At 33.5% G+C, this 27,308-nt stretch overlaps 1 protein-coding gene across 1 annotated transcript; it reads right to left on the bottom strand.

The window, feature by feature from the left end:
* Nucleotides 1-6: 6 nt before the first annotated feature.
* On the bottom strand, nucleotides 7-11,762 carry LOC134277153 (uncharacterized). Its single transcript, XM_062759438.1, has 8 exons — nucleotides 11,738-11,762; nucleotides 11,072-11,602; nucleotides 9,687-9,784; nucleotides 6,122-7,285; nucleotides 5,119-5,212; nucleotides 4,282-4,461; nucleotides 830-1,077; nucleotides 7-189 (listed from the first exon to the last, which is right to left on the bottom strand). Exons 1-8 carry the CDS (start codon nucleotides 11,760-11,762, stop codon nucleotides 136-138), a joined length of 2,394 nt encoding a protein of 797 aa, XP_062615422.1. The 3' UTR covers nucleotides 7-135.
* Between the last annotated feature and the right edge of the window lie 15,546 nt (nucleotides 11,763-27,308).

The raw sequence follows: 27,308 nt of genomic DNA, 5'->3' as shown, positions 1-27,308 counted from the left end.
CAAAAATCAACACTATAAAATATTGCACAATTTTTACAATAAATGTGACTAAATATCACCATAAAGACACTGTTTTTTCTCATAGAAATATTTGTTGTTGTCACGTTTATATTGTAAATTTTAATATCCATTCAGTTATATTTCACTTATCCTTCTCTTTAAAACATCACCACTGAGTCTTAGAATGGCCTGAAAAGAAATAAGACAAATCCAATATAAAAGTATAACATTGGTTTTGTTGACCAATTTTATAAATAGAGACTTATTTTTATTTGAATTAAATAAAGACATTAAACAACTCAGTTTATTCTAAAAAAAAGTGTCTTTTATTACGAAACTACTTTTTGAAGATAAACAGAAAAAAATGGCATAAATGAGAAAAAAGTTGCAACTAAAAATGCAAATAATTATACATATATGTAAATACAGAAAAGTTTGCTTTAAAAAGATATATTTTTGTTCTTTTGAAATTTGTAATTGTTAATTTTGTACGTATAATCTGATATGCATTATTTTCTACTAAGAGATGTATGCTCTAAATAAAGGATTGTTTTTCCCTAGAATTTTTGCATTCTTTCTCTACAAAAAAAAAAAATAAATTTGCGCTGGCTATTTTCTTCTGAGAAATTTTTGGTAAAAAAATTATTTCTTATTTTAGATATGAAAATGTTTTACTTTAACTCTAATCGTTAATGAATGCCCAATCCTACCAAATAAGAACAAATAAACGTTTACTGTCGAGAAATGATCCACAACTAAATTGTCTCATTTGAAATTTACCCTTTCCTGGAAAGCAAAATAACCCTCAACGTGTAAAGCTTTCACTCACCTTAGAAAGATCAGCCCAGATTATGTTAAAAACATCATCACTCATTACGGGGCTACTCCCTGGATCATGGCTGTATTTATTTCTATATAAACGGATTCTTTCTATGTCGTCACTCTCTGTGATGTCCACTATTCTAGGTTCTTTTCCCCATCCATTTCCTGGGGGAGCAATGTCCGAGAAATTCCTCAACAATTTATACATAATGGTAACGTCCATAGATAAAGATGATACACTAGTGTTGGATCCTCCTTCAAAAAATTATTTAAAAACATCCTTACAGATACAGGTCTAAGATGGATAAAGTAGAAATAATGGTTTTCCGCTTCACTCATTTATTTAAATCATCTAACCGTTAACTTGTCTTGGAAGTTTATCGGGTTTTGAATTTAATTGACAATCATGAGCAAAATTTTAACATTTTTGTGCTCATCAAATACAAAAATAAAATTGTATATCAGTGCTCTTAATCTTTCAGTTTCATAAACATAGATCAAAATGGTTTTCAAATTGTTTAAAAATAAAAATATAATTACATTTTGAACAATATGCGTACATGTACCAATATTATTTTCGCCCCGCTTTATTTTCGCTCTTTCACACGGGCGAACAATTTGCCCTGTTTTAAGAAATTTTACTGTATTCTTTGAATTCACCTCTTTTTTAAATTCGCCCAACCGAGCGTAGGGCGGAAGGGGCCAAAATAAAACCGGGGCAATAAATTCACTGTATACAGTAGTATTTTATATGTCTTTTTGTTACATTGATGGTTTCACTTTTAACACACAAAAAAAAGAAATGTTTTTCTTACTAATTACGGTATTTTATTGAAAGAAAAAAAACATTAACACCAAGCAGAATATTTCTTATAATGGATTCATTTCAACACCTTAATAAAACATGCTCTGTGACAACGCACATTGAAATAATTTTTTCAAAGTGCGTTAAAATTAGGACAAAATCAACGCACTTTGAAAAAAAATTTCAAAGTGCCTTAAATTTGGGACCAGCTCAACGCACTTTGAAAAAAAAAAGTTCAAAGTGCGTTAAGAGTTTACATCAAGATAATTTACCATAGAGACACTTGGCGCACTTTGAAAAAAATTAAACATATTTTATTAATGGAAAGATCTTATTTGTTATTTAGGCCTTATCTTTCAAAAAAACTTATGAATTGATTTGCTCCCGTAGAAAGGAGGAGAAGACAGGTAGAAGATCCCCAATTTTCTTTTCAAGACCCTTTTCCTTTTATTTTATCGAAACCTGAAATATTTAAAACTTCAATATATCAGGTCCTGAAGTGACTTTATCTTTAAAAAAAATTACCCAGTCAGGGTCAGCTATTTATCATACTTATTATTTGTAAGGATATTGATACAACTTAAGGGGTACCGACCCTCTGATATGAAAGATAACTCTCAGAGACAGTCAGAGTACAAAACATGAATACTACTCACAGTTTTCTTCATCAGGGTTCCCTAATTTAGACCTCTGAGTAGTCAATTCGTTGAAATCCGACATTCCATGGAAACATTACTTTCTATTTCTTTTGCCAATCTCAGACTAATTGTTTTATTATATTTAACAATAAAACATTTAAATCCTACTTCAAAAGCATTTTAAATTGAATAAGTCGTATTTTTTAAAAGACTATTTTAATTATGGTTTAATGTTTCAAGTACTTAATACAGAATTTTTATAAGTATGACATTTTTTTTATATGAAGAAATTTTTAGAAGAAAGATAACTCCTCCTCACAGATGTATTTTTTTTTCTTACAACCACATACAACATTGTAATTTTCTGACTTAGAAAGCATCGCTTCATGATGTTTTCTGACATGATTTTAATAGGTATTATACTAAGTATTATTTTCATATACAACTCATATTTCAAATTAAATGTTATGATAATAAATCGTTACTGTTTTTGTTCTCTATGTTGAAATTTCTTCATATCATGATCTGACATAAAAATAATTTCTGAAAAAATAAGCTGCGCTTCTTACATCAAACAATTTTCTATGTGGCTCTAATGTTATTGTTGTTCATGAAAATCCAAATTAGAAATATTAAATTTTCTGAGTGAAATTTGATAGCAGAGGGTCGGGACCCCTTAAATTTATTTTTTTTCAGAGTGCGCTAAAATGGTCGATGTTAACACACTTTAAAAAAAATATTGCTTTAGCTTGGTCCTAAATTTAACGCACTTTGACATTTTTTTCAAACTGTGTAATTTTTAAAAGTGCGTTGTAAAAATACTCCAAATCATTATATATTATGTTGTTGTTGCTGAAATTTTATGACTAATTTGGTATTGAAACAATTTTAAGTAATATTCTATCCTTGGGAACAGTAAATAAATAAAGTTTGTTATTGAAACCACTGTTAAGATCTTTACGCGGTATACACTAGGCATCTTTTTGCCCCAGCCAAAGTCATATTTTGAAAATTTCCTAAAAGTTGCTGTAATGCATATAATGAATGAGGAATATAAATTAACAAAAATGTAACAGTTCCAAACTACATTATTGGTAAGTTTTGTTTCTATGACGACACAAACTATTTAGATATTATGTTGTTAAAATGGACACAATTTGTTCAATTTTTACTCTAAAATTAATAGAGAACAGGCCTACTCCTAAACAAGATTTACATATTGCAGTGGTATTACTTTTCTGCAATTTATATCAAAATATTGCACTAGGGCAGGCCTGTGCTCTACGACTTTTACTCAAAATATCGACGCAATATAAACTTTTTTCTGAATAAATCAATAAAATTTAGAATATGCGTCATATCCTGATTTCATGATCTAACATATGTCATCATGATTTTAAAAAAATATACAGTATCTTAATGTCTGTATACATCTCCTTGTTTTATGTAATAATAATTTAATTATATATTTCTCTGTCATAGTTTGATTTGGGTCATTATGTATTTAATTACCAATTATATTCCCTACAATATTTGGTAACATTAAATATATTTAAACTTATACTTTCACATTCTTGTTTTGATATCAAAAGTATTTTTTCTTTTTATTTGTAGACTTTCCAAGTTCATTTTTATATTCAGCATACTTTTTTGCTTACTTTTTTCAAGCACTATTTCAAAATAGTTACTTTCGAATGGAATAATCGCTCTTTCTTCTTAATGTAGGTCATTAGTTAAATACGGAAAAATGTCAATTTTTTTAGGATTAAAATTTTCTTTGGTAGAAAAAGAAGTAATTATTCAGTTAGGGAATAAAGTTATTATTTATTTGAAGTTATTATTTATTTAGGGAATAAAATGCCGTTGTTTAATTAAAAACATTATGAGGTTGATAGTACAGAAATTTTCATATCATAACAAAAATCTTTTTACAGACTTTTATATTTCTTTATGCCATAAGATATATATTTAAAGAAGCATAACATTTATCATTAAAGAAAGAAAACTAATCAGTACCTTGCTTTGGGAAGAGAATCTCTAGTTGAGGTGGTTGGAATCGGAACTGTCCTCTTCTTATGTCTGTTTCGTTTTCTTTCAGAGTCTTTTCTAAATCCTCTTTTGGGAAGAATTTATCAAAGCAGATTCTAATTGCATCAGTTCCAACTTGTATCAACTTAAATATCTTGTCAAAATTATCTATTTAACAGAAATATAGCCCAAGTATGTTAAGTAATGACAATATAGTATCAAAATAATTGTCATGATTATTAAATCATTTCAATACTTTCTCCAAGATGTTGAATATAAAAGAAGACAATAAAGGGAATTTACTTAATCTATCAAGACAAGATAACGCATTACCTGCTCCTTATCAATAATTAGTAAAATGTTGTTCTTAAAGCTTACTTTTTTATGTAATTGCTTAAGATTTATTTTATACAGGCATTTTAATTTGTACATAGGATATACAATAAATAAAGGACGGGGTGATGGGTCTGACAAATAATTTAATTTAAATTAATTTATCCGTAGGTCGCCTAATGCATCGCGAAGTTCTATTTTTAGAATTTTGTATTTATTAAAATTTATCGCTCAAACATTAATTAATTAATAAAATTATCCATTACAAACTTTATTAATAAACTTCTTTTTCTAAAAATTAGATATAAAATATCTATTGGAGCTCTGTAATTTTTTAATCAGAATTAACATATGATGTCATTACATTCGTGCATGATTGAAACATTTTCACTAGCAACTTACCCTCACTAATATTATATTATCTGTGCTATGTAAAGTCGAGGATAATGTGAAATGAACAAAGAATTTGATCTGAACATTTAATTGATATACCTTTAGGATGTGAATCACTTGGTCCAGAACTCCCTGACTGTGAACTTTCATCTATACTTTTACCTTCCGAAAGCTCAGCTTCATCGTCATGTACCTTAAATGTTAAAATACTTGTGTATGTAAATATTGACACTAAAACTGGTGTGCTCTTTGTGAATGATCATTCAAGAATAAGTTATCTTATAAACAAAATTTTCTGAATGCAAACGTGAAACGATATAACACAAACACTCGTTTAAATCCCACATTGTATAAATCTTACAATACAAATGATTGTTTCAGTAAAAACAATCAGTGGTTTAGTGAAATGACAAGTTCCATTGTTGAATGCTCTCAACTTGCAGTTCTCGTATTGAAAAACGACATATAAATATATACACTCTGATTTTAAGTAAAATGAAGCAAAACTACATTGATTCAGTATAAAATATAAAAAGAATAAGTGAAAATAGATGTTGCACAATAATATTGTTTTTTTCTCTGAAAGGCTATGATGACTATCTTTATAAAATCAGCCTTTGAAGACTTTTTTATACCTCAACGGGAATTTTAATTCAAACTTTACCCAATTTCTTTATTTTAGGAAATTAAACAACTTATATTTACTCTCTATGAATTTTAAATTGCCTTTCCTTCTTTAATTTCAAATTCATCATATCTACATCATATCTACATGTAACCCTTTTTAACATTTTTTTGTCAAAAATTTAATCCTCTTTTTCTTCGGATTTAAAACTTCCATCGTAACATTTTTTTTATCTTTTTCTTTTTTGAAAAACTTATTCAATAGCTATTTTAAATGATGTACTTTCCAAAAAGTGTCTGAGGTTTAATTGAATTAACTTAAGACTGAAAAGTTCAAATAGCAGTCGTGTAGCCAAAATATAAGCGCAGAACACTCAAAGTATGATCCAGAATATTTAAAATTTGCAGAAACTAAATCTTACAGTAAAACTTAACTCTTTTTTTCTTCTGGAAAAAAACAATTATTAAAATCAAATACCTGGATCCAAAATTTCGTGATATCCTTTGAGTTGATGTTATGCATTCTCCCAATTGGACAGGCAGGGCACTGAAAATTAAGTTTTATAAATTCTGATTGTGGGATCACAGAACTTTCATTGTTATCACAGAATCCCGTAGCTTTGCATTTGAAAGCGTGAGCAAATTTAGAGTCTGCATGAAATGTTTCTGAGAGAATGTTCAGTATATTGTCTATCTTGTGCTTTATTTGTTGACATATAGATTTATCGACTTCTCCTTCAATTACAAACACTTGTGAATGAATTTCTGTTGGTGTCATACCAATCAGAATGTTATGATTCTCAAAACGAAACACAGCTACTGTCTGGTAAATGCATAGTTCATCACGACTTGAATTAAGTTTCCATGGTATTTGGATGCAAATAGCTATCAGGCGCTGGAAAATTCCAGCAGGAAGAGCATCAAACACGTAGCAGAGGATGGATGAGGCAGGGTAGGATGAAAAGCATTCCGCAGGAAATGGTTTCTTGTTCATACAGGGGACATACCATTTGTTTTCATCCATTTTAGCCGAGAGACCAAGCTTTTCCATGTAGCACATGATATTATCTTTGTGATCAAGGTACCCATTGTTGTTCATTTCCCATATCGCAGACAGCAGTGCGTCACTCAGTTCTCCAGTTTCATTAAATTTATCCCATTGTGAGGCAAGCTTAAATAAATCCTCTGCTGCATGGTTTTTATCTGTAATTATATTTTTGAATGCATCTGCAAACCATTGAACATCAAGAATTATGATTTCTCTGAGGGATTCTTGGTCAAAGTGTAAAATTTCTCTGATGTCATGGAAAAACTGCAGCATGGTGTTAATACCTTCTTGTGTTCCCAACTTTAATTCTATTGGCAATGCATCATTGAAAGCCAAAAGTGTCTCTTTGCTGATGATTTTAAGGTTTTTCTTTTCCTGGAAGAAGTTTTCAAACATAGTCCAGGAGTGCGGAAGTTTTTCACCCCAGTGATCAAGGTTTTTGACAACATCAACAACTGACAGCTTAATTTTTTCAATGCATTTATTCTCATGGAATCCAACAGCAAACATCCTTTTCCTGTCAATATGTTTTTGCAGAGACCCATCCTTTGTTTCCAAGCTCGTCCATATCTCACGGAAAAACTTTTCTTTTTCCTGGTAAAAAAAATTATTCAGTTAAAAAGTATAAAGCTAGCATACAATGGACTTAGCTGTTCTTGAAAAGCTGTTTTTTTATTTTACATTGTAAAAATTTGATCCTCATTTGTGACTTGTGAAATTTGAATCTTCATTACCTTACATTAGGATACCAACATGTAAGCATGATTAAACATAGCCTTTATGTTATTGACATTTTTCTTCTCCAACTTGGAAGAACATTTGGATTAATGTATTGTTCATTAAAATTTTTATCACAAACTGTAGCCCCACCATATCCCGGGGGTACATGATTTGATCAAAAATAAATTTTAAAACGAATATAATTTTTGACTCTGTAAATTTCTGTAAAAGTGAAAAAGCTTTGCTTCACTTGGGAATGCATAAAATATCATTTAGACTCTTGGCAATTGAGAATCCATAAAAAATTAAGAAATATTTTTGTCATGCATTATGACATCATGAATTGCGTCATTCTCCTCATATTCTAAAGCAAGCAACAAAACGACCAAATTTTAAGGTTCTCTCCAATATTTTCTATAGGGCGCAATATCAAATCTAAAATATGTCATAATGATAATGATACAAGAGGCCCACGGGCCTTATAGGTCACCTGAGCATTATGCAACAACTTTCCAGTAATTGAATTTGATTAATGTTTTAGGCCAGATGGTATGTGACATTCACAATTTTGAAAGAGGCACCATTGATCATCATAACAATACACTTAGCAGTTGCTTAGCCTTTTTACTGAATACGCAGGGTAGGGGAACAAAAAATGCATTCCAACTAATCAGTAGTGCCCCTAACACTGTGACCTAAACCCCTGACCCTTAAGGTCCACACATTGCACAAATTTTTAAAAGACACCCTAAAAATCAATAAATAAATGATTTATAAATACAAAAGAACAGATTTCAAACAATAAATTCATTTTCAGTATATAAGTAGAGCCCCCATCCCACCCCTGACCCTGGGGCCTTGAAATTCACAAGTCTGCAAGATAAGGGCCTTTGCTGATAATAACTATAAAGGTAGTTCATCAGCTTTATACCCAGAGACAGAGAAGAAAACTTTCAAATATTTAATGTATTTTTACTATATAATCTATAGAGCCCCACCCTAACACCAGAACCCCAGACCCTGGGGCCATAAAATTCACAATTTCGGTTGAGGCACTCTTCTTCATTATAACTATGCACTTAGTTAGTTTATTTAATACCTAGGAGCAGAAAAGAAGATTTTCAAAGAATTCATGTAATTTCACTATATAATCAATAGAGCCCCCCCCCCAACACCAGGACCCTTGACCCTGGGGCCTTAAAATTCATAATTATGGTAGAGGCTCTCTTGCTTACAATGTATCAAAACTATGCACTTAGTTAGCATATTTAATATCCAGGGGCAGAGAAGAAGATTTTCAAAATAATCATGTGTTTTCACTATATATAATCAATAGAGCCCCGCCCTAACACAAGAACCCCTGACCCTGGGGCAATAAAATTCACAATTTTGGTAGAAGTACTCTTGCTCATCATAACTATATACTTATTTGATTTATGTAATACCCAGGAGTAGAGAAGAATATTTTCAAAGAAATAATGCATTTTCACTATATACTTATTTAGCCCCGCCCTAGCACTAGAACCCCTGATCCCAGGGCCATGAATTTCACAATTTTGGTAGAGGACTAAATGCTAATTACAATCATGCAAACAGTTTGCCTGCTTGATGTCCAGGAGTTAAAAAGAAGATTTTCAAAGATTGCACTAATTTAGTGGTTTTGGCCCCACCCCGGGGGCAGGGACAATGAAATTCACAATTTTTGTTCCCCTTCACCCATAGAAGCTATATGCTAAATTTGGTCGAAATTGGTTCAGTGGTGTCAGAGAAGAAGCTGAAAATGTTCAAATGTTAACGCCATCGAACGACGAACGACGTACGACGAACGACGAACGACGACGGACAAAAACGGATAGCAATAGGTCACCTGAGTTTACTCAGGTGACCTAAAAAGGATGGAACTTTTTTTTTAGGATTATAACACAAGTTTTACAATTTTGGATTAAAGATTCTACTCATATTTTTTTCTTCTCTGAAAGTACTCAAATATACCAGTTTTTCTTAAAATTTAAGAACATTGAATTATCATAGAGCAAGTTTTCAGGAATTTTTTTTAATAGGCCTTGCTTTGGACTAATTTAAATTCCCTTCACCTGTATTATAGTATAACTTTACAGTATAGTCTGTGCTAAGTTTGGTTGAAATTAACCCAGCGATAATTGAAAAGAGTTTTAAAATATTAAAAGACGACAGACAGCGGACAAATGTGATCAAAAAGTTCCTTCGCTTTTGCAGTTTCGAAGAACTAAAAAGCTTTTGCAGTGCTATCAAATACCTCCTTTGTCTTTTTTTCAGCATGAGTGCCCACCAGTATAACAGGAGCCTTTTCACTGCTGTATTGATGAATGGACTTGGTCCAGAATGTTAGATAGTCTGAATAAAATAAAAATCAATATTTACTCAGTAACTTTATTAATAAGTGTACATGATACACCACCCTGTAAGCCTACATTAAACTTCATGTTATAATCTATATCGTGTTTATGGGTGTATTCATCTTCAAAAGAAACCAAGATGTGTTTGTGAAACACTATGCGCCCGGGCGGCAACAAAATTCAGAAAAAGCCTTTTTGAGCATTAAGGTCACAGTTAAGGTCACAAGGTCATTGACCTTTGCTTCATTTGAAAGAGCTTGATTAGTGGAGTATGCGTACAAAATCTGAAATCTCAATCTCTCCTAGTTCGAAGTTTATAGTGAGGGTTCAAATACTACTTTTTTGCATGTATATCACAGTCAAGGTCACAAAGTCATTGACCTTTGCTTCATTTGAAAGAGCTTGATTAGTGGAGTATGCGTACAAAATCTGAAATCTCAATCTCTCCTAGTTCGAAGTTTATAGTGAGGGTTCAAATACTACTTTTTTGCATATATATCACAGTCAAGGTCACAAAGTCATTGACCTTGGTATCAATTGAAAGAACCTGAATATCGGAGTATGCATGCTAAATATGAAGTCTCTATCTTTCATGGTTCAAAAGTAATGGCGAAGGTTACAGAAGTTTGCAGAAAAAAAGCTATCTTTAGCATAAACTAGTAGGACACAGTTAAGGTCACAAGGTCATCGATCTTGGTGTCATTTGAAAGAGCTTGATAAGTAGAGTATGCATATTAAATATGAAGTCTGCATCATTCATGGTTCAAAAGTTATAGTGAAGGTTAAAGTTCGAAACAAATAAACAAACAAACAGAGAGACAGCCATACAAACAGGACAAAAACAATATACGCCCTGGATCTATCGATCCAGGCGCATAAAAAATTATCTTTAACAAGAACTCAATTATACATGTAATAATATCAATAAATTTGCAAATTCCTGAGGCCTAAATCCTGTTAAGTTGAAATTTATAAAACATTATGAAAACCTCTGTAATGAGAAACGAGCATCAGCCTAATTTTGAAATTATTACCTTTGTATAGACTTGACTAAATCCATAGACCACAACAATCATCTTAATCATTTTGAACTGTTGTTATTCCTTATAGCAGTTTTCAAGGTCATTGTATCGACCATAGAACTTTCGAATATATGACTTTAAAAGATACTGCTTGTCAATAATAAAAGTTAAGCAGAAAGATCTTCCATACTTATAATGCATTTGCTTTGACAGAAACTAGACAACTACACGTAATAAACATTAATTATGTAATAAAAACATACCTTTATATGTCCACCCTTCGTAAATTGAACCTTTCTGGCTACAAACTTCTTTTCCAACCTTTTCAAGTAATTTCTTCTTCATATTAAGCACTAGGATGAAGAATGCCCTTGGACTCAAAAAAATCTGATGTGAGGAATAATATGAACACTGTCCCGCAAAGTCTATCATAGTAATTTTTTTCTCTGGATCATCCGATGCATCTTTGGAGACTCGTAAAATTCCTGATATTTCTGATTCTTTAGGAATATTTTGTTGGTCTTCAATCATTCTTTCTTTTTCCAGAAAGGCAGCAGCTTCATTCCCTTTACGTGATTCAGATTCTGTATTCAAGCTCTCATGTGTAATTTCTTCATCACTTGACGATTCTTTATCGCTTGCTCTACTGACTGTGTCCTTTTGATATCCTTTCTCTTCAATGTTCAACTTTTTCATGTCACCAGATAATTCTGCAGGTTTGTCCTGAATACTCTTTTGTTGGCTTGATTCATCAAGTTTAACTTTAAAACGTTGTTTTTGGCTGGATGAGTTTACTGCAAAACGAAAATAACATTTTGATTTTTCTTTTTTAATCATTCTTTTATTTTTTTTTAAATACAAAGCCTTGCACATCACTAGCTTAGCTGATCCAATCAACTTAAAATTAGATATTAGATCTGCTCACATACTTGCTACACTAACATCTAACAACATCCCATAGAGGGTCACGTGAGAATTTTACTTAAATTGTAGCTGATCCAACTTATTTCATAAAGTTTAGAACTAGTCAGGCACAAAAGTCAGACTCATCTCTCTCTCTTCTCTCACTTTCTCTGTGTGTACATAAACTAAACATTTGTTTAACTTTATAGTAGAACTAGAAATCATTGAGATGGTGGCCATCTCAAAGGGCCCCGCTTTTACCTTACATGAAAATGTAAGGTAGCTGAAAAGGGTTTATTTTGAAGGTGTTTGAGATTAAAAGGGACAAAAAGTAACTACTCTTTGAAAAATAATACTAACAATTAACTAGAAAACTGACCAGTCAGCAAGGGCCCCGCCATGGGGTAGAATTAAAAGGGTGCAGCTTACGGAATGATTAATAAATGTACAAAGAAAAAGCAACAGCAACTGTATTCTAAAATTTCAACATAATTCCTGAATAAAAAGCCTGAAAATAATATTCTTGTATTTACATTAGGCAGTAAAGAACAACTTAACATTGAATTTATATTTAAACAATTATGAATCTTGTGTTATATAAAATGCCAGCCTTCAATGAATGCAAATATCATGAAGTGTTGACCTTAACTTCAAACAAACAGCAGTTACAGACAAAGGTTTTCATTAATCTTAAAGTGACAGATAAAGAGAAGCCTACTAAATTTTCTGCAGCAAGCTAGATAATTAATCCCAAGGGATTAATTGTACCTCTCTCATCATTTTCTTCTAAAGATATGATAGAATGGGGTTTTTATACAACTACATTAAAAATTAAAAACATTCTTGAATGAATATATTTTTTTAAAAAAAAAGGAAAAAAGTGGAAAAAAGTACCCTGGTAAATCAAAAAATCTTCTTTAATTTATTTCTTTTTTTAGGATTCAATGAAATCAGAACTATCAAACAAAAATAAATAATAAAAATTTATACTTAAATCCACATTTCACAGTGTTCATAGCATTTCAAATTGATTTAACTTCAAAACAAACTTCATTTGCAGACAGAGGTTGTAATTAATCTCAATGTGACAGATAAAGATAATGCTCTGGATTTTCTTCAGGAGGAAAGCTAATTAATCCCATGGGACTCCTAGTAGAATTCAGTTTCATCTTCAGCAGTTATCTCTCTTTGCAAATGCATTCTTATATAAAGTTAAGGAATCTACCCCACCACCCCAGCTCCAAACCAAGGGACATAGAGAACCAAACTTAGCATCAAAATATGTATTTTTGCCTACTGAACTACCGTACCAAATTTGATCTTAATTGGGCAACCATAAAAAAGTTGCCCGTTCATTCTTATGCATAGTTAAGGAATCTACCCCACCACCCCAGCTCCAAACTAGAAGACGTAGAGAATCAAACTTAGCATCATAATATGTATTTCTGCCTATTAAACGACCATACCAAATTTAAACTTGATTGGGCAACCATAAAAAAAGTTATTAGAAAAAAACAGAAAATTTGTGGACGGAAGAGTGACAGACGGACAGACAGACAGACAGACGGACGGACGGACGGACGGACAGACAGAGTGATTACTATAGGGCACCCGCAAATCCTTGCGGGGCCCTAATAAAACGTTCAGAAATGTATCCTTTATGAATATTGTTGCATGTCCTCTATCATAATATGGAAGGAAAATCACATACAGTACCCGCATCGTTATTCTTTACAATTCTATCGTGTTCTATCGTGCGTGTATCCTATCGTATCGTGCGTGTATCCTATCGTATCGTGCGTGTATCCTATTGTCACAGATGAAAATGTACCATGGACATTTTGACAATTACTTTGGATATTTTAATTCATAATTCTCAAATCTATTTTTTTATTTAATATTGAGTTGTCATACTTTGTTTCAATCTGTCAAATTTATCTATTTTGAAATATTTAATTACCTTAATTAGCCATGAGTGATACAACCAGATGGACCGTGCTTTGTGTGACTTAATTATTGTTTATTTAAAATCATAATCTTTTACTCTACTTGTAAATCAAATTAACTCATGTCATATGTTACTCAAACTTATCAATTATCAATCTTGGCTATAAATACAAACTTTTGTTAACATTCGGAGAGTTGGAATCGGGACTCGCTTGTCCTTGATACTGTCCGACCCGACGAGAAATAAAGGTCTGTAAATCGTAAAGCGGCTTCATCTTCATTTACTAAATAATCCACCCTAGTGGCTTTACTGACAAGCACACGCATCTAACGCGAGGGTGTGATAAGTGGTGCAGATAACCGGGTACGACCCCCTCTCACAGCCAAGCGAGTTCTACCACTGATTCCCCTTACTTCTACAAGAATTCCCTTAATTCATCTTAAGACTCATCTTGAATTTCGTACACGCCGCTATGAATCGCAGCCTTGGACCACAACGGAGACCTATGGATTACTCCTTTCAGCGTCAATTACCAGTTTGTGGCCGATGCAGAATCGTCCATGGACCCAGTTGCCGTGCTCAAATGGAGAAGTGTTACAGATGTAAGCGTCATGGTCACTATGCTAGAATGTGTATAACTGTCCTCTCTTCGCCTGTGAGGATGACCATGATAGCAAATACTAGTGCACCAATCCAAGAGCAACGTTCCTGTAGACGACAGTCCAGAGACAAAGTTCGTATGGAAAAATACCTTCAAAGCAAATCTCATCTCCGCGAACTGCCTTTTTATAATCTAAGGAATACAGCATTCCAGGACACCCTTAACATCCATCAAGGACTTAAAACGGAAAATCAACAGTTACGTGTCAAAGTGAAAGAAATGGAAATAATGCATGCTGAAGCTGTAAACGTGATAATTAACCTGGAAGAAAAATTTAATATACTTTCAACGATACAGCCATCTGAATCTCACCCATCGGTCTGCAATACCGCCGAAGATAAACACATAATTTCAAAGTTGCAACAAAAAGTTCAGACTCTACGACTTGAAAAGTCATCTCACAATCAGTTAATACATTCAATTAGTGCTAACGTTGAAGAAGAATGGAAAGAAAACAAAGCAAGACTTCAAGAAAAGGACAACACCATTCTAAACCTGAAAACGGAAAATATTAAACTCTTGAACAACCAGGAATTTTATTTACAACGGATACGTGAACTAGAAAATGAGTCCTATAATCGTTCCATCAAAATCCCAAATTACGGAAAAAACCTGCAAAATATTCATTTCGGACACCAAATTTATACAAGTGAACAAACCTCTAGTGTACATGTGCCTATTCAAAACACGAGGCCGTGTTTTACTGGGGCAAGGGGGTATTGACCTAATTATTGTTTATTTAAAATCATAATCTTTAACTCTACTTGTAAATCAAATTAACTCATGTCATATGTTACTCAAACTTATCAATTATCAATCTAGTCTATAAATACAAATTTTTGTTAACATTCGGGGAGTTGGAATCGGGACGCGCTTGTCCTTGATATTGTCCGACCCCACGAGAAATAAAGGTCTGCAAATCGTAAAGCGGCTTTATCTTCATTCACTCAATTAGTCCACCCTAGTGGCTTTACTGACAAGCCCACGCATCTAATGAGAGGGTGTGATACTATCGTATCCTATCGTATCGTGTTATCCGTTTATCAGGTTTTGCGTTTTCTATCGTGTTTTCCGTTTCTCGTGTTTTGCGTTTATCGTGTATATTCGGAAACCCTCGCTTTTTATCTTTACTATGTAAAGAGACTACTGAGCTAGTCCGAGTTTCTTTTTCGTTTTGTTAATAAAAATAAGATTAATTCAACCGAAAAAGAGAAAATAAAGATTTATCCCTTTCTTTTTCATTAATATAAGAAATATTTAAGCGTAGACGGAAAAAATAATTAATCGCTTATGTCATGAATGAATAAATTGATTTATTAATAAATAATTTATTAAATAAACAAAATAATTATATCATTGTAAAGCAGAGAGTAATTGTAAAAATTTAAACAGTAACTCTATTTTTCGGAAATGAAATTATAAGTAGATCGATCAACTGGTCTATTTCTTTAAAAAATAATATATCGAATTGTATGATTTATTTTGTCTAAATTAAATGCTATTAATATGATTTTCTCAAATGAATCGGAGTTACCAGAGAAAGATTTTTGGTAAACTGCGATGTTTGCGTAGACAAAAAGCAAATAGATAAATAATAAGCAGAATATTGTAATGTATCTTTTTTCATGTAATATTCTGTTTTTCCTTGTTTATCGTCTGATAAGGTCAGAAATATGACCTGTATGTATGCACAATTATTACAAATATAATATAACATAAGACAATGATCCAAATGATTTTAACAACGATTTTGGCCGTATACGTTCAAATTTTAAATTTATTTTTTAAGCTAATTAAAAATTCCTTGACATATGTCTAAATTAATATAAGAAATCAAAATTATTAAATATAATCAAAGAAATAATCTACGCAATTTATCACACTATGGCTGTTACTATAAAATAGAAGATTTTCATTAATTCTATCAGGCATTAGATAAAATAAACATAATATATACATGTACAAGGGAAAACATGAAGTTTTTTAACAGCTTACCTTTTCGGCGCGGAAATAAACTCAAAATATAATCCATCGGGATGCCAAATATCAAAATAAATCGAAGACCTTTGAGTTCTTAGAAGAAAACTGACACTTATGTGTAGCTCTCTAATTAGCACACTGTCTCCCCGTGCGGTCAACCGCCCTCTCCCCCTTCTCCCCGAAATGACACCTCGACCCGTGTGTGTGTGATCCCCTTCAACAAACCTGTACTAATTTCTCATCTGGGGTCAATCAGTAACCTCGAATACAACCTGGTTCTAATGAAACGCATCTACATGTACTTATTTTTGGGATTTTGTTCATAACTTGTTTGAACAATTTTATCAAAGATTTAATTCAAAATACATTAAATAATTGTACGATTTATGGATTAAAAAATCATCTTGGATGATAAAAAATTCAAATACATGAGTAAATCAATTTTATGAAATGAAGCCCCTAAACTCACTACGTAGATTCTTTTTCATTTTGTACAATGTTTCAATTATGTTTATGTAAATAAGTCTTCTAATAAGCAAAAAAAAATACTGCACTTATGGTACGTGCACTTTCGTGTCATCGGGTTTTCTACGTAAAACGGACAAACTATTAATTCTAGGAAACAATTTCATTGATCATAGAAACAGATGAATTAGTTCTAACATTCTAAACTATGAAAATTAGCTTGCAATATTTTTTAACGCTGTCTTACTATAAAAATAAAACACTAGGAGTTGTCTGATTCGCCGTGACCATGCAAGACTAATAAATACACTGAATCAATTTAAAGTATTAATCGATTTTATTCCATACGTAAGTAATTTTATTTAAGAATTCAATATTTTCTTATTTGGTTAGATCTTGTTTATTTAATTTAAATTGGTTGCGGACTTTCAAAATACCGCCCTTCGAATATGCCTAATATGAGATTACCGGGTCAGTGTAAAATGATTTTTAAGATTAATAATTCATTTGCTGAATTAAACCTATTTATTGTTATTATAAGAAAAAGAACACACAGAGTTTAATAGCAATGATTTATAATTATTTAGTTGGAAAAGTCGCATTTCACTTTTTTAAGATTTGTTGATAAATTTTTCTGTTTTGTATTGTAAAGAAGAAAGTATTTAACCGTTCAATGTTCGTTAATAAATACGAAGTTTTAAGTATCTGTAATGTAAAATGTTTACATGTACATAAGTCAGAGCTTAGCGTAAACGTACATGTGCAGTTGTAGCAGATTCATATTTTCATGACACAGTTTACATGTATTAATGCAGATCGCCATTATTTTAATAATTATTTAGATCTCTATTCAGAAATTTAATTTTCTTCAACTGTTTCGTTTTATCATGTTAAATTTATCAATTTTAATTGTTAAAGCCGTTTTCTTTAAACCTTTCTTTCGGCCAGTCTTCAACTTATATTATTTTCTAAGATATTAATATTTAATGGCAATTTTTGGATACATTGCAGATTGTAAGCTTTAGACATTAAATACAAATATTAAATTTATTGCGTAAATTTCTTCAGTGAAATAAATTGGTACTTATAGATAAATTTTTTAGATAGAAAATTTTCATAAATAATTAATCTGTTTATAGAGATTCAAAATTCACATTCTTGATAAGAAATTAAAAAAAAATACAGTCTCCATTTTATAAAAATCCATTTAATCATTGTCAATTATTTTTTCATATATATGAAAAACAACTTTTGTAAAATTAATACAGAGATCTCAGGTTCTTTTTATGATAAGTAAATGTACTTTATAGTTTGGATTTGAAGCTGTGCGAGTATTTAAATTAAAATATAATTTAATTAAAACAATCTTTAATCTTAAAATTTAATTCAGAATAATCTTGTCGTTTTGTTAAAAAACGTTCCGCATTTTGAAACAATCCTATCAGGTTTTGCGTTTATCCTATCGTGTAGATCGTTTATCAGGTCTATCGTGTTTTGCGTTTATCGTGTTTTGTGTGTTTTGTGTGTATCGTGTTTTGCGTTTATCGTGTTTTGCGTTTATCCTATCGTGCTAGTATCCTGTCCTATCGTGCGTGTATCCTATCGTACCGTGCGTGTATCCTATCGTATCGTGCGTGTATCCTATCGTATCGTGCGTGTATCCTATCGTATCGTGTATCCTGTAAAGAATAACGATGCGGGTACTGTACCCACTCAATTTTTGACGGAAAGAAATTATGCTCCAAACAAAGATTTTAAACAGAGAGGCTATTTTTGACCTAGAAATTTTGTTCAAGGTCACTGCACATCCATTTACCACTGGCACCCTCTAAATGAAGTATGAGCCACATTGAACAAAGGGGAGAAAGGACATGCTACGGTGTTTTCATATAATAATAATATGATTCTGCTTTGACTTTAACTTATAATTAGACACATGGTTCAAAATCACTGCACACCTTTTACCCAAAGCCACTTTGTGAGTAAAGTATGATTCACATTAGACCGATAGGAAAGAAAATCTGCTACGAACAAAGATTTTCATATAATTCTGCTGTGATCTTAACCTTTGTCCTAGAAACATGGTTAAAGGTCATTGCACACCCTTCACCTGAAGGCACTTTTTGAAATAGGTATGAACCTAGTTGGACAAAGGGCAGAAATATGCTCCGAACAAGGATTTTTCATATAATTCTACTATAACATTAACCTTTGACCTAGAAACATGATTCAAGGTCAATGCACACCCTTTACCCAAAGGCACTCCGTGGGTGAAGTATGAGCCAGATTGGGTCAAGGGGAGAACAGATAGTCTTCGGACAAGGATTTTTCATATAATTCTGCCATGACCTTGACCTTTGACCTATAAACATGGTTCAAGGTCACTGCACACTGGTTGCACCAGAGCACTCTGTGGGTGAAGTATGAGCCAGAAGGGGAGAGAAGATATGCTCCCAACATGAATTTTTCATATAATTCTGCTTTGACCTTGACCTTTGACCAAGAAACATGGTTCAATGCACTGCATGCTGATTACTCAAGGGCACTCTGTGGGTGAAGTATGAGTCATTTTGGGCCAAGGAGAGAGAATATATGCTGCAGACAAGAATTTGTGTGAAGTATGAGTCATTTTGGGCCAAGGAGAAAGAAGATATGCTCGGGACAAGGATTTTACTTATATTTCTGCTATGACTTTGACCTCTGACCTAGAAACATGGTTCAAGGTCACTGTACACCCTTCACCTGAAGGCACTTTTTGTAATAGGTATAAACCTAGTTGGACAAAGGGCAGAAATATGCTCCGAACAAGGATTTTTCATATAATTCTACTATAACATTAACCTTTGACCTAGAAACATAATTCAAGGTCAATGTACACCCTTTACCCAAAGGCACTCCGTGGGTGAAGTATGAGCCAGATTGGGCCAAGGGGAGAAAAGATAGGCTCCGGGCAAGGATTTTTCATATAATTTTGCCATGACCTTGACCTATGACCTAGAAACATGGTTCAAGGTCACTACACACCGATTACGCAAGGGCACTCTGTGGTTTAAGTATGAGCCAGATTGGGCCAAGGCAAGAGAAGATATGCTCCAGACAAAAGAACTTGGACGGACAGACGGAAGGACAGACTGATCACTACTGGGTGCCCGCCGAGCGGGGTTCTAATTATGATAAGTTAATTTCAATGACTTTGGTTTAATTTTCAAGGTAATTTGACCTTGATGTCATTTGAGAGAACTTTATTAGTGGAGTATTCATACCAAATATGAAAGTTGAAAAGACAAGACAAAAACAATATACGCCCTGGATCTATCGATCCAGGTGCATAAAAATGCATTTCAACTGCCCATACAACACATGAACCCATGACCCTTTGGCCTAAATCCACACATTGCACAATTTTTGAAAAGGCATCCTTGCTTTTAGAAAATATTTGATTAATACCAAGGAGCAAATTTCAAACAATTCATTCATTTTCAGTATATAAGTACAGCCCCATCTCCTCTATGGTACCCCTGACCCTGGGTTTTTGAAATTCACAATTCTTGACGATAAAGGCCCTTGCTCATCATAACTATATAGATAGTTCATCTGCTTAATACATGTACACAGGAACAGAAAAGAAAATTTTTGAAGATTTAATGTATCACTACAAATTCAATAAACCTGCCCTAACACCAGAACCCCTGACCCTGGGGCCATAAAATTAAAAAAATTTTGGAAGAAGCATTCTTGCTCATCATAACTATATAACTTAGTTTTTTTAATACCTGGGAGCAGAGAAGAAGAATTTCAAAGAATTCATGTATTTTCACTATATCTTCAATAGAGCCCCGCCCTAACACCAGAACCCCTGACCTGGGGCCATACTATTCACATTTTCGGTATAGGCACTCTTGCTCATTATAACTATGTAGTGATTTATCTAATACCCAGGCGACCGTTTCAATAACAAATCGTAGATCGTAAACTAATGATAACGTTTACAATTGCTAGAGGTGCACGCAAAAGAGCATTTCACAAAACATATTGTAAACGTAGTACTTACGACTGGAACTCTTCTGACAAAGGAGGTGTATTTCTATTTGTTTGAGAGTGAGAGAAGATGAGAGAAAGAGAAGGAAATGTTACAAAATGAAAATAAAAATCTTTCATTATTTGTCTTTGTTTTCAAAAATAAAGACAGAGAGAAAGAGAAAAAAAGACAGAAAATGGAAAATAGATCACTAAAATCAAACAAGAGGCCCAGGGGCCACAGCGCTCACCTGAGCACATTGGGTTTGAATTTACTCTACCCCCCCCCCCCCCCCCCCGCTCCAGGCGGTCATCATTTGAACAAACTTGAATCTACACTATCTTAGGATGATTCTACATGAGTTTCATTTTTCCTGGCCCAGTGGTTCTTGAGAAGGATTTTTAAAGATATTTCCTATATATTCCTTTGTAAAACTAGGGTCGGCCATTTTGGCCCCACCCTTGCCCCGGGGGTCATGAATTGTACAAACTTGAATCTACACTACCTGAGGATGATTCCACATGAGTTTCATCTTTCTTGACCCAGTAGTTCTGGAGAAGAAGACTTTTATAGATTTTTCTTATATATTCTATGTACTAAAACTTGGGTCAGCCATTTTGGCCCCATCCTTGCCCCAGGGGTCATGATTTGAACAAACTTGAATCTACACTACCTGAGGATGATTCCACATGAGTTTAATCTTTCATGTTTTGTGGTTCTGGAGAAGAAGATTTTTAAAGATTTTTCTTATATATTCCCATGTAAAACTAGGGTGGGCCATTTTGGCCCCACCCTACCCCCGGGGGTCATGATTTGAACAAACTTGAATCTGCACTACCTGAGGATGATTCCACATGAGTTCCATCTTTCCTGTTTTAGTAGTTCTGGAGAAGAAGATTTTTAAAGATTTTCCCTTATATATATTTCTATGTAAAACTAGGGTCGGCTCAGGTGAGCTAAAAAATATTAATTATACATCTATTCTATGCATAAAATTTGACTCATTGACAATTTCATTTTTTTATAGCTAGGATCAAATTATACGTATCGAATATCTTTATTCTTTCTTGCATTTACGTATCTTAATTGTCAAGTTTACTCCACAATGGTGTATAATGTTTTATCTTACTAAACTCTAAAAATTACTTTACTCCCTGTTAAAAATTATGACACACTCATGGTGAAACAAAACATATTAAACAAAAGGCCCAAGGGCCACATCGCTCACCTGAGCACATCTACTAGGAAAAGCACATATCAGATAAAAACTGAAAGTTTACTGGAGGAGGGGGGGGGGGGGGGGGGGGGGCTTGAATTTTAACCCTCCCGGGTGTCATGATTTGAACAATGTAGAATCTACACTACCTGAAGATGATTCCATATAAATAGAAAAATATCACTAATCATGGCTTGGAAGTACTTGAAAAGAAGATTTTAAAAGGTTTCCCTATATATCCTTATGTACAATTTTGGTCAGCTATTTTGGGCCCAAAACTAGTCCCAGAGGTCATGATTTGAACAAGCTTGAATCTTCACTCACTGAGGATGATTCCACATAAGTTTCGTCTTTCCTGGCCCAAAGGTTATTGAGAAGAAGATTTTTAAAGTTTTTCCCATATATTTGTACATAAAACTTTGGTCAGCCATTTTGGCCCCATCCCAGCCCCAGGGGTCATGATTTAAACAAACTTGAATCTACAATACCAGAGGATGATTCCACATGAGTTTCATTTTTTTCTGGCATAGTGGTTCTTGAGAAGAAGATTTTTAAAGAATGTTTCTAAATATTCCTATGTAAAACTTTGGTCAGCCATTTTCGCCCCACCCTAGCCCCAGGGGTCATGATTTGAACAAACTTGAATCTACACTACCTGAGGATAATTTCATTTAAGTTTCATATTTCATTTCTCAATGATTTTAAAGAAGAAGATTTTTAAAGAATTTTTCTATATAATTCCTATGTAAAACTTTGGTCAGCAATTTTGGCCCCACCCTAACCCCAGGGGTCATAATTTGAGCAATGTAGAATCCACACTACCTGAGGATGATTCCACATGAGTTTCATTTTCCTGGCCCAGTGGTTCTTAAGAAGAAGATTTTATTAGATTTGTTCTATGCATTTCTATGTAACTTTGGTCGGCCATTTTGGCCCCAACCTAGCCCTGGGAATCATGATTGGAACAAACTTGAATCTACACTACATGAGGATGATTCCACATGAGTTTCATTTTTCCAATTCCAGTGGTTCTTGAGAAGAAGATTTTAAAAGATTTGTTCTATGCATTTCTATGTAACTTTGGTCGGCAATTTTGGCCCCAACCTAGCCCCGGGAGTCATGATTTGAACAAACTTGAATCTACACTACCTGAGGATGATTCCACATGAGTTTCATCTTTCCTGGCCCAGTGGTTCTTAAGAAGAAGATTTTAAAAGATTTGTTCTATGCATTTCTATGTAACTTTGGTCGGCCATTTTGGCCCCACCCTAGCCCCGGTGGTCATGATTTGAACAAACTTGAATCTACACTACCTGAGGATGATTCCACATGAGTTTCATCTTTCCTGGCCCAGTGGTTCTTAAGAAGAAGATTTTAAAAGATTTGTTCTATGCATTTCTATGAAACTTTGGTCGGCCATTTTTGCCCCAACCTAGCCCCGGGAGTCATGATTTGAACAAACTTGAATCTACACTACATGAGGATGATTCCACATGAGTTTCATTTTTCCAAGTCCCAGTGGTTCTTGAGAAGAAGATTTTAAAAGATTTGTTCTATGCATTTCTATGCAACTTTGGTCGGCCATTTTTGCCCCAAACTAGCCCCGGGAGTCATGATTTGAACAAACTTGAATCTACACTACCTGAGGATGATTCCACATGAGTTTCATCTTTCCTGGCCCAGTGGTTCTTCAAAGATTTTTTCCTATATATTCCTATGTAAAACTTTGGTCGGCCATTTTGGCCCCAACCTAGCCTCGGGGGTCATGATTTGAACAAACCTGAATCTACACTACCTGAGGGTGATTCCACATGAGTTTCATCTTTCCTGGCCCAGTGGTTCTTGAGAAGAAGATTTTCAAAGATTTTTTCCAATATATTCCTATGTAAAACTTTGGTCGGCCATTTTGGCCCCACCCTAGCCCCGGGAGTCATGATTTGAACAAACTTGAATCTACACTACCTGAGGATGATTCCACATGAATTTCATCTTTCCTGGCCCAATGGTTCTTGAGAAGAAGATTTTTTAAAAATGCTATTAATTTTTCACTAATTCATAATTATCTCCCCTTGCAAGAAGGAGTGGCCATTCATTTGAACAATCTTAAATCCCCTTCACCCAAGGATACTTTGTGCCATGTTTGGTTGAAATTGGCCCAGTGGTTCTTGAGAAGAAGATGAAAATGTGAAAAGTTTACAACGACAACGACAACGACGACAAGACGGACAGATTTTGATCAGAAAAGCTCACTTGAGCCTTCGGCTCAGGTGAGCTAAAAAGTTTTTTTTCCCCGACTGTATATGTATTTACGTTTTCGTTTCATGTGTCTGTAAGAAATTACAATTAATTGGTACAATTCGGTATGTTTATTATTTTAAATATTGCCAAAACTCACACGTATGTTTTAAAAAGTATTTTTAAATCAGTATAAATAAGTAAGCAAAGATATTAGCAAACTATCCATTGCAATATCTTGTTCAAATCTTAAACATCGGGAAAAAATAATACAGGTAAAATATTATACTGTTACAATTTGCAAGTTAATCTTATAAAACAAATTTGTTCAATTTAAATCTCTAAATTGTTTCAAATTGTCTTTAACAAATGCTGATCCAACAAACGACATAACCCTCCTAGTATACTTTGTAAAATAGTTAGTATATATTAGAGCTATGCCCGTAGCAATGGTTTAAAACAAGAGGCCCAAGGGCCTTGAATCGCTTATCTGATAAATTATACATTCTATCACTTCTCTTGGAAGCCTCCACCTCTGTTAGTATCATTAGACCCAAAATGCATCAACTTACAAGACTGAAGATATTATAATATAATTATAAAATACCATAAGTAGGTCACAGTGACCTACCTTTTGAGTGAAATTTTCTGAGGACTCAATAAACATTAATTGACAAAGATCATGAGGATTCCAATTAAATCAGTACCTGAGATATTCAAAAGTAGGTCACCATGAACTACTTTTTGATCAACATTCTCTGAAAACCCAAGATGCATCATCTGACAAAGTTCGGCGATTCTAAGGCAATTAGTATCAGAGATAATTAAATAAAGCCATCAAATGTCAAAAGTAGGTCACTGTGACCTATGTTTTGGTCGACGTACTCCAAAAACCCAAGATGCCTAAACTGTCAAAGTTTGACGATTCCAAGCCAATAAGTACCTGAGATATTCAAAAGTAGGTCACCATGACCTACTTCTTGTTGGACATTTGATGAAACCCTAAGATGCCTCAACTGATAAAATTTGATGATTCCAAGCCAATAAGTACCAGATAAAATTAAATATAGCCATAAAATGTCAAAAATAGGTCACAATGACCTACTTTTTGGTCGACGTTCTCCGAAAACCCAAGGTGTTAAAACTGATAAAGTTTGATGATTCTTAGCCAATAAGTTCCTGAGATACTTAAATATGGCCATAAAATGTCAAAAGTAGGTCACTGTGACCTACTTTTTGGTCGACAATCTCTGAAAACCCAAAATGCATCAACTGACAAATTTTGATGATTTTAGGTTGATAAGTACCAGAGATACTTAATTATAGCCACAAAATGTCAAAAGTAGGTCATCATGACCTAATTTTTGGTCGTCACTCTCCCAAAACCCAATATGCATCAACTCACAAAGTTTGATGATTTTAAGCCAATAAGTACCTGAGATACTTAAATAAAGCCATAAAATGTCAAAAGTAGGTCACCGTGACCTACTCTTTGGTCGTGACTCTCCGAAAAACAAATATGTATCAACTCACAAAGTTTGACAATTCTAAGCTAATAAATACCTAAGATACTTAAATATAGCCATTAATGTCGAAAGTAGGTAATCGTGACCTACATTTTGGACGACATTTTTCAAAGACCCAAGATGCATCTACTAACCAAGTCTGATGATTGTAGGTCTGAAGGTAATCAAAATATGTGTTTTAAACAATTTGAAAACAAATGTCAACAAAATTCAAAAAGAAGGTCACAGTGACCTACTTTTTCATAAATATGTTTTAAGGTCCCAAGATGCTTTAAAGTACAAGATTTGATGATTCTAAACCTCCCAGTGTCTGAAATAATGGGATTTAATGTTTTAATAGGATAAGCCATCAAGTTCAAAAAGTAGGTCACGGTGACATACTTTTAGCCTGACATTGTTCAAGGACCCAAGATTCATCAACTGACAACGCTTGATGATCATAGGCCTTAAAGTGTTCAAAATATGCCTTCAAATCAATTTGAAAACTAATCCCCGCAAAATTTAAAAAGTAGGTCACCGTGACTTACTTTTGAGTTAACATGATGTGAAGTCCTAAGATGCATCAACTTACAAAATTCGATGATCCTAGTAAATATAGTAAGCAAAATATACACGTTTTTATTAATTGTAAATTTAGGTCAACTTTGAAGTGCCCTTGAGACCACGCCCTTTTGCCCCAGGGTAATTCCCCGAGCAAATTTTAATCCTCAACATATCCTGATCCTTGTATGTAAGTTTGGTGAAAATCTGCCTAGTGGTTATGGAGAAGAAGATTTTTTAGCAACCAGTACTTTTGGTTTTGTTTTCCTGATTATCTCCCCTTGTTTAAGGGTCCCAACCTTTAATTTAGTATAAATGGTAGCCCTTGGGCCAAGGATACCCTGTGACAAATTTGGTACTGATTGGCCAAGAGGTTCTTGAGTTATGGCCCATATTCTAAAAAGTTTAAACACACCGCACAATTGCCATAGCATTAGCTCTTTGAGCCTTTGGCTCAGAAGAGCTAAAAAGAGGGGGGGGCAAGTTTCGCAATTTTACCTGAGAAGCAAAATGAAATCAAACAAAATTTAATTGTAAACCCTCCCCCCCCCCCAAAAAAAAGTAGGTGGTAACTTCCAAGAGTAATCTGACAAGCAAAGGAAAATTATAAAATGTCCAAATCCTAGAATCTTGTGTGTGCCCGACCTTACAGCAACAAAAAGTGGGAAGGGAGAAGGATCGAGGGCACTGAACAACATATCTAGTAAAGAAAGATCTACTATATGGCAAAATATATGCCCCAAAGTGGACACCCTCCGTGTTCTTATGGGCCTCTGTTTACATTTACATGTATGTAATTTAGTTTTCTTAAGTTAGAAAGGTTAGTTTGATTTTGTTTTGACTGACCAAGTGAGTAACTAAATTTTCATTTTGAAGAAATTTGGTTATTTTCACAAATTCACGTATACTGAGTGCATATTCCAGCAATTAATTTATTTAAAAAAAAAATAAGACGATAGAGGAATAGAGATGAATAGAGAAAGAAATAAAGATTGAATTCTTAGTTAA

The sequence above is a fragment of the Saccostrea cucullata genome, unplaced genomic scaffold (assembly GCF_032062105.1).
Source record: "Saccostrea cucullata isolate Sc308-1 unplaced genomic scaffold, CSIRO_AGI_Scuc_v1 ctg6680, whole genome shotgun sequence".
NCBI classification, from domain to species: domain Eukaryota; kingdom Metazoa; phylum Mollusca; class Bivalvia; order Ostreida; family Ostreidae; genus Saccostrea; species Saccostrea cuccullata.
Note: the sequence above shows the minus strand (reverse complement) of the source record. Positions and strands in the feature narration are given on the sequence as shown.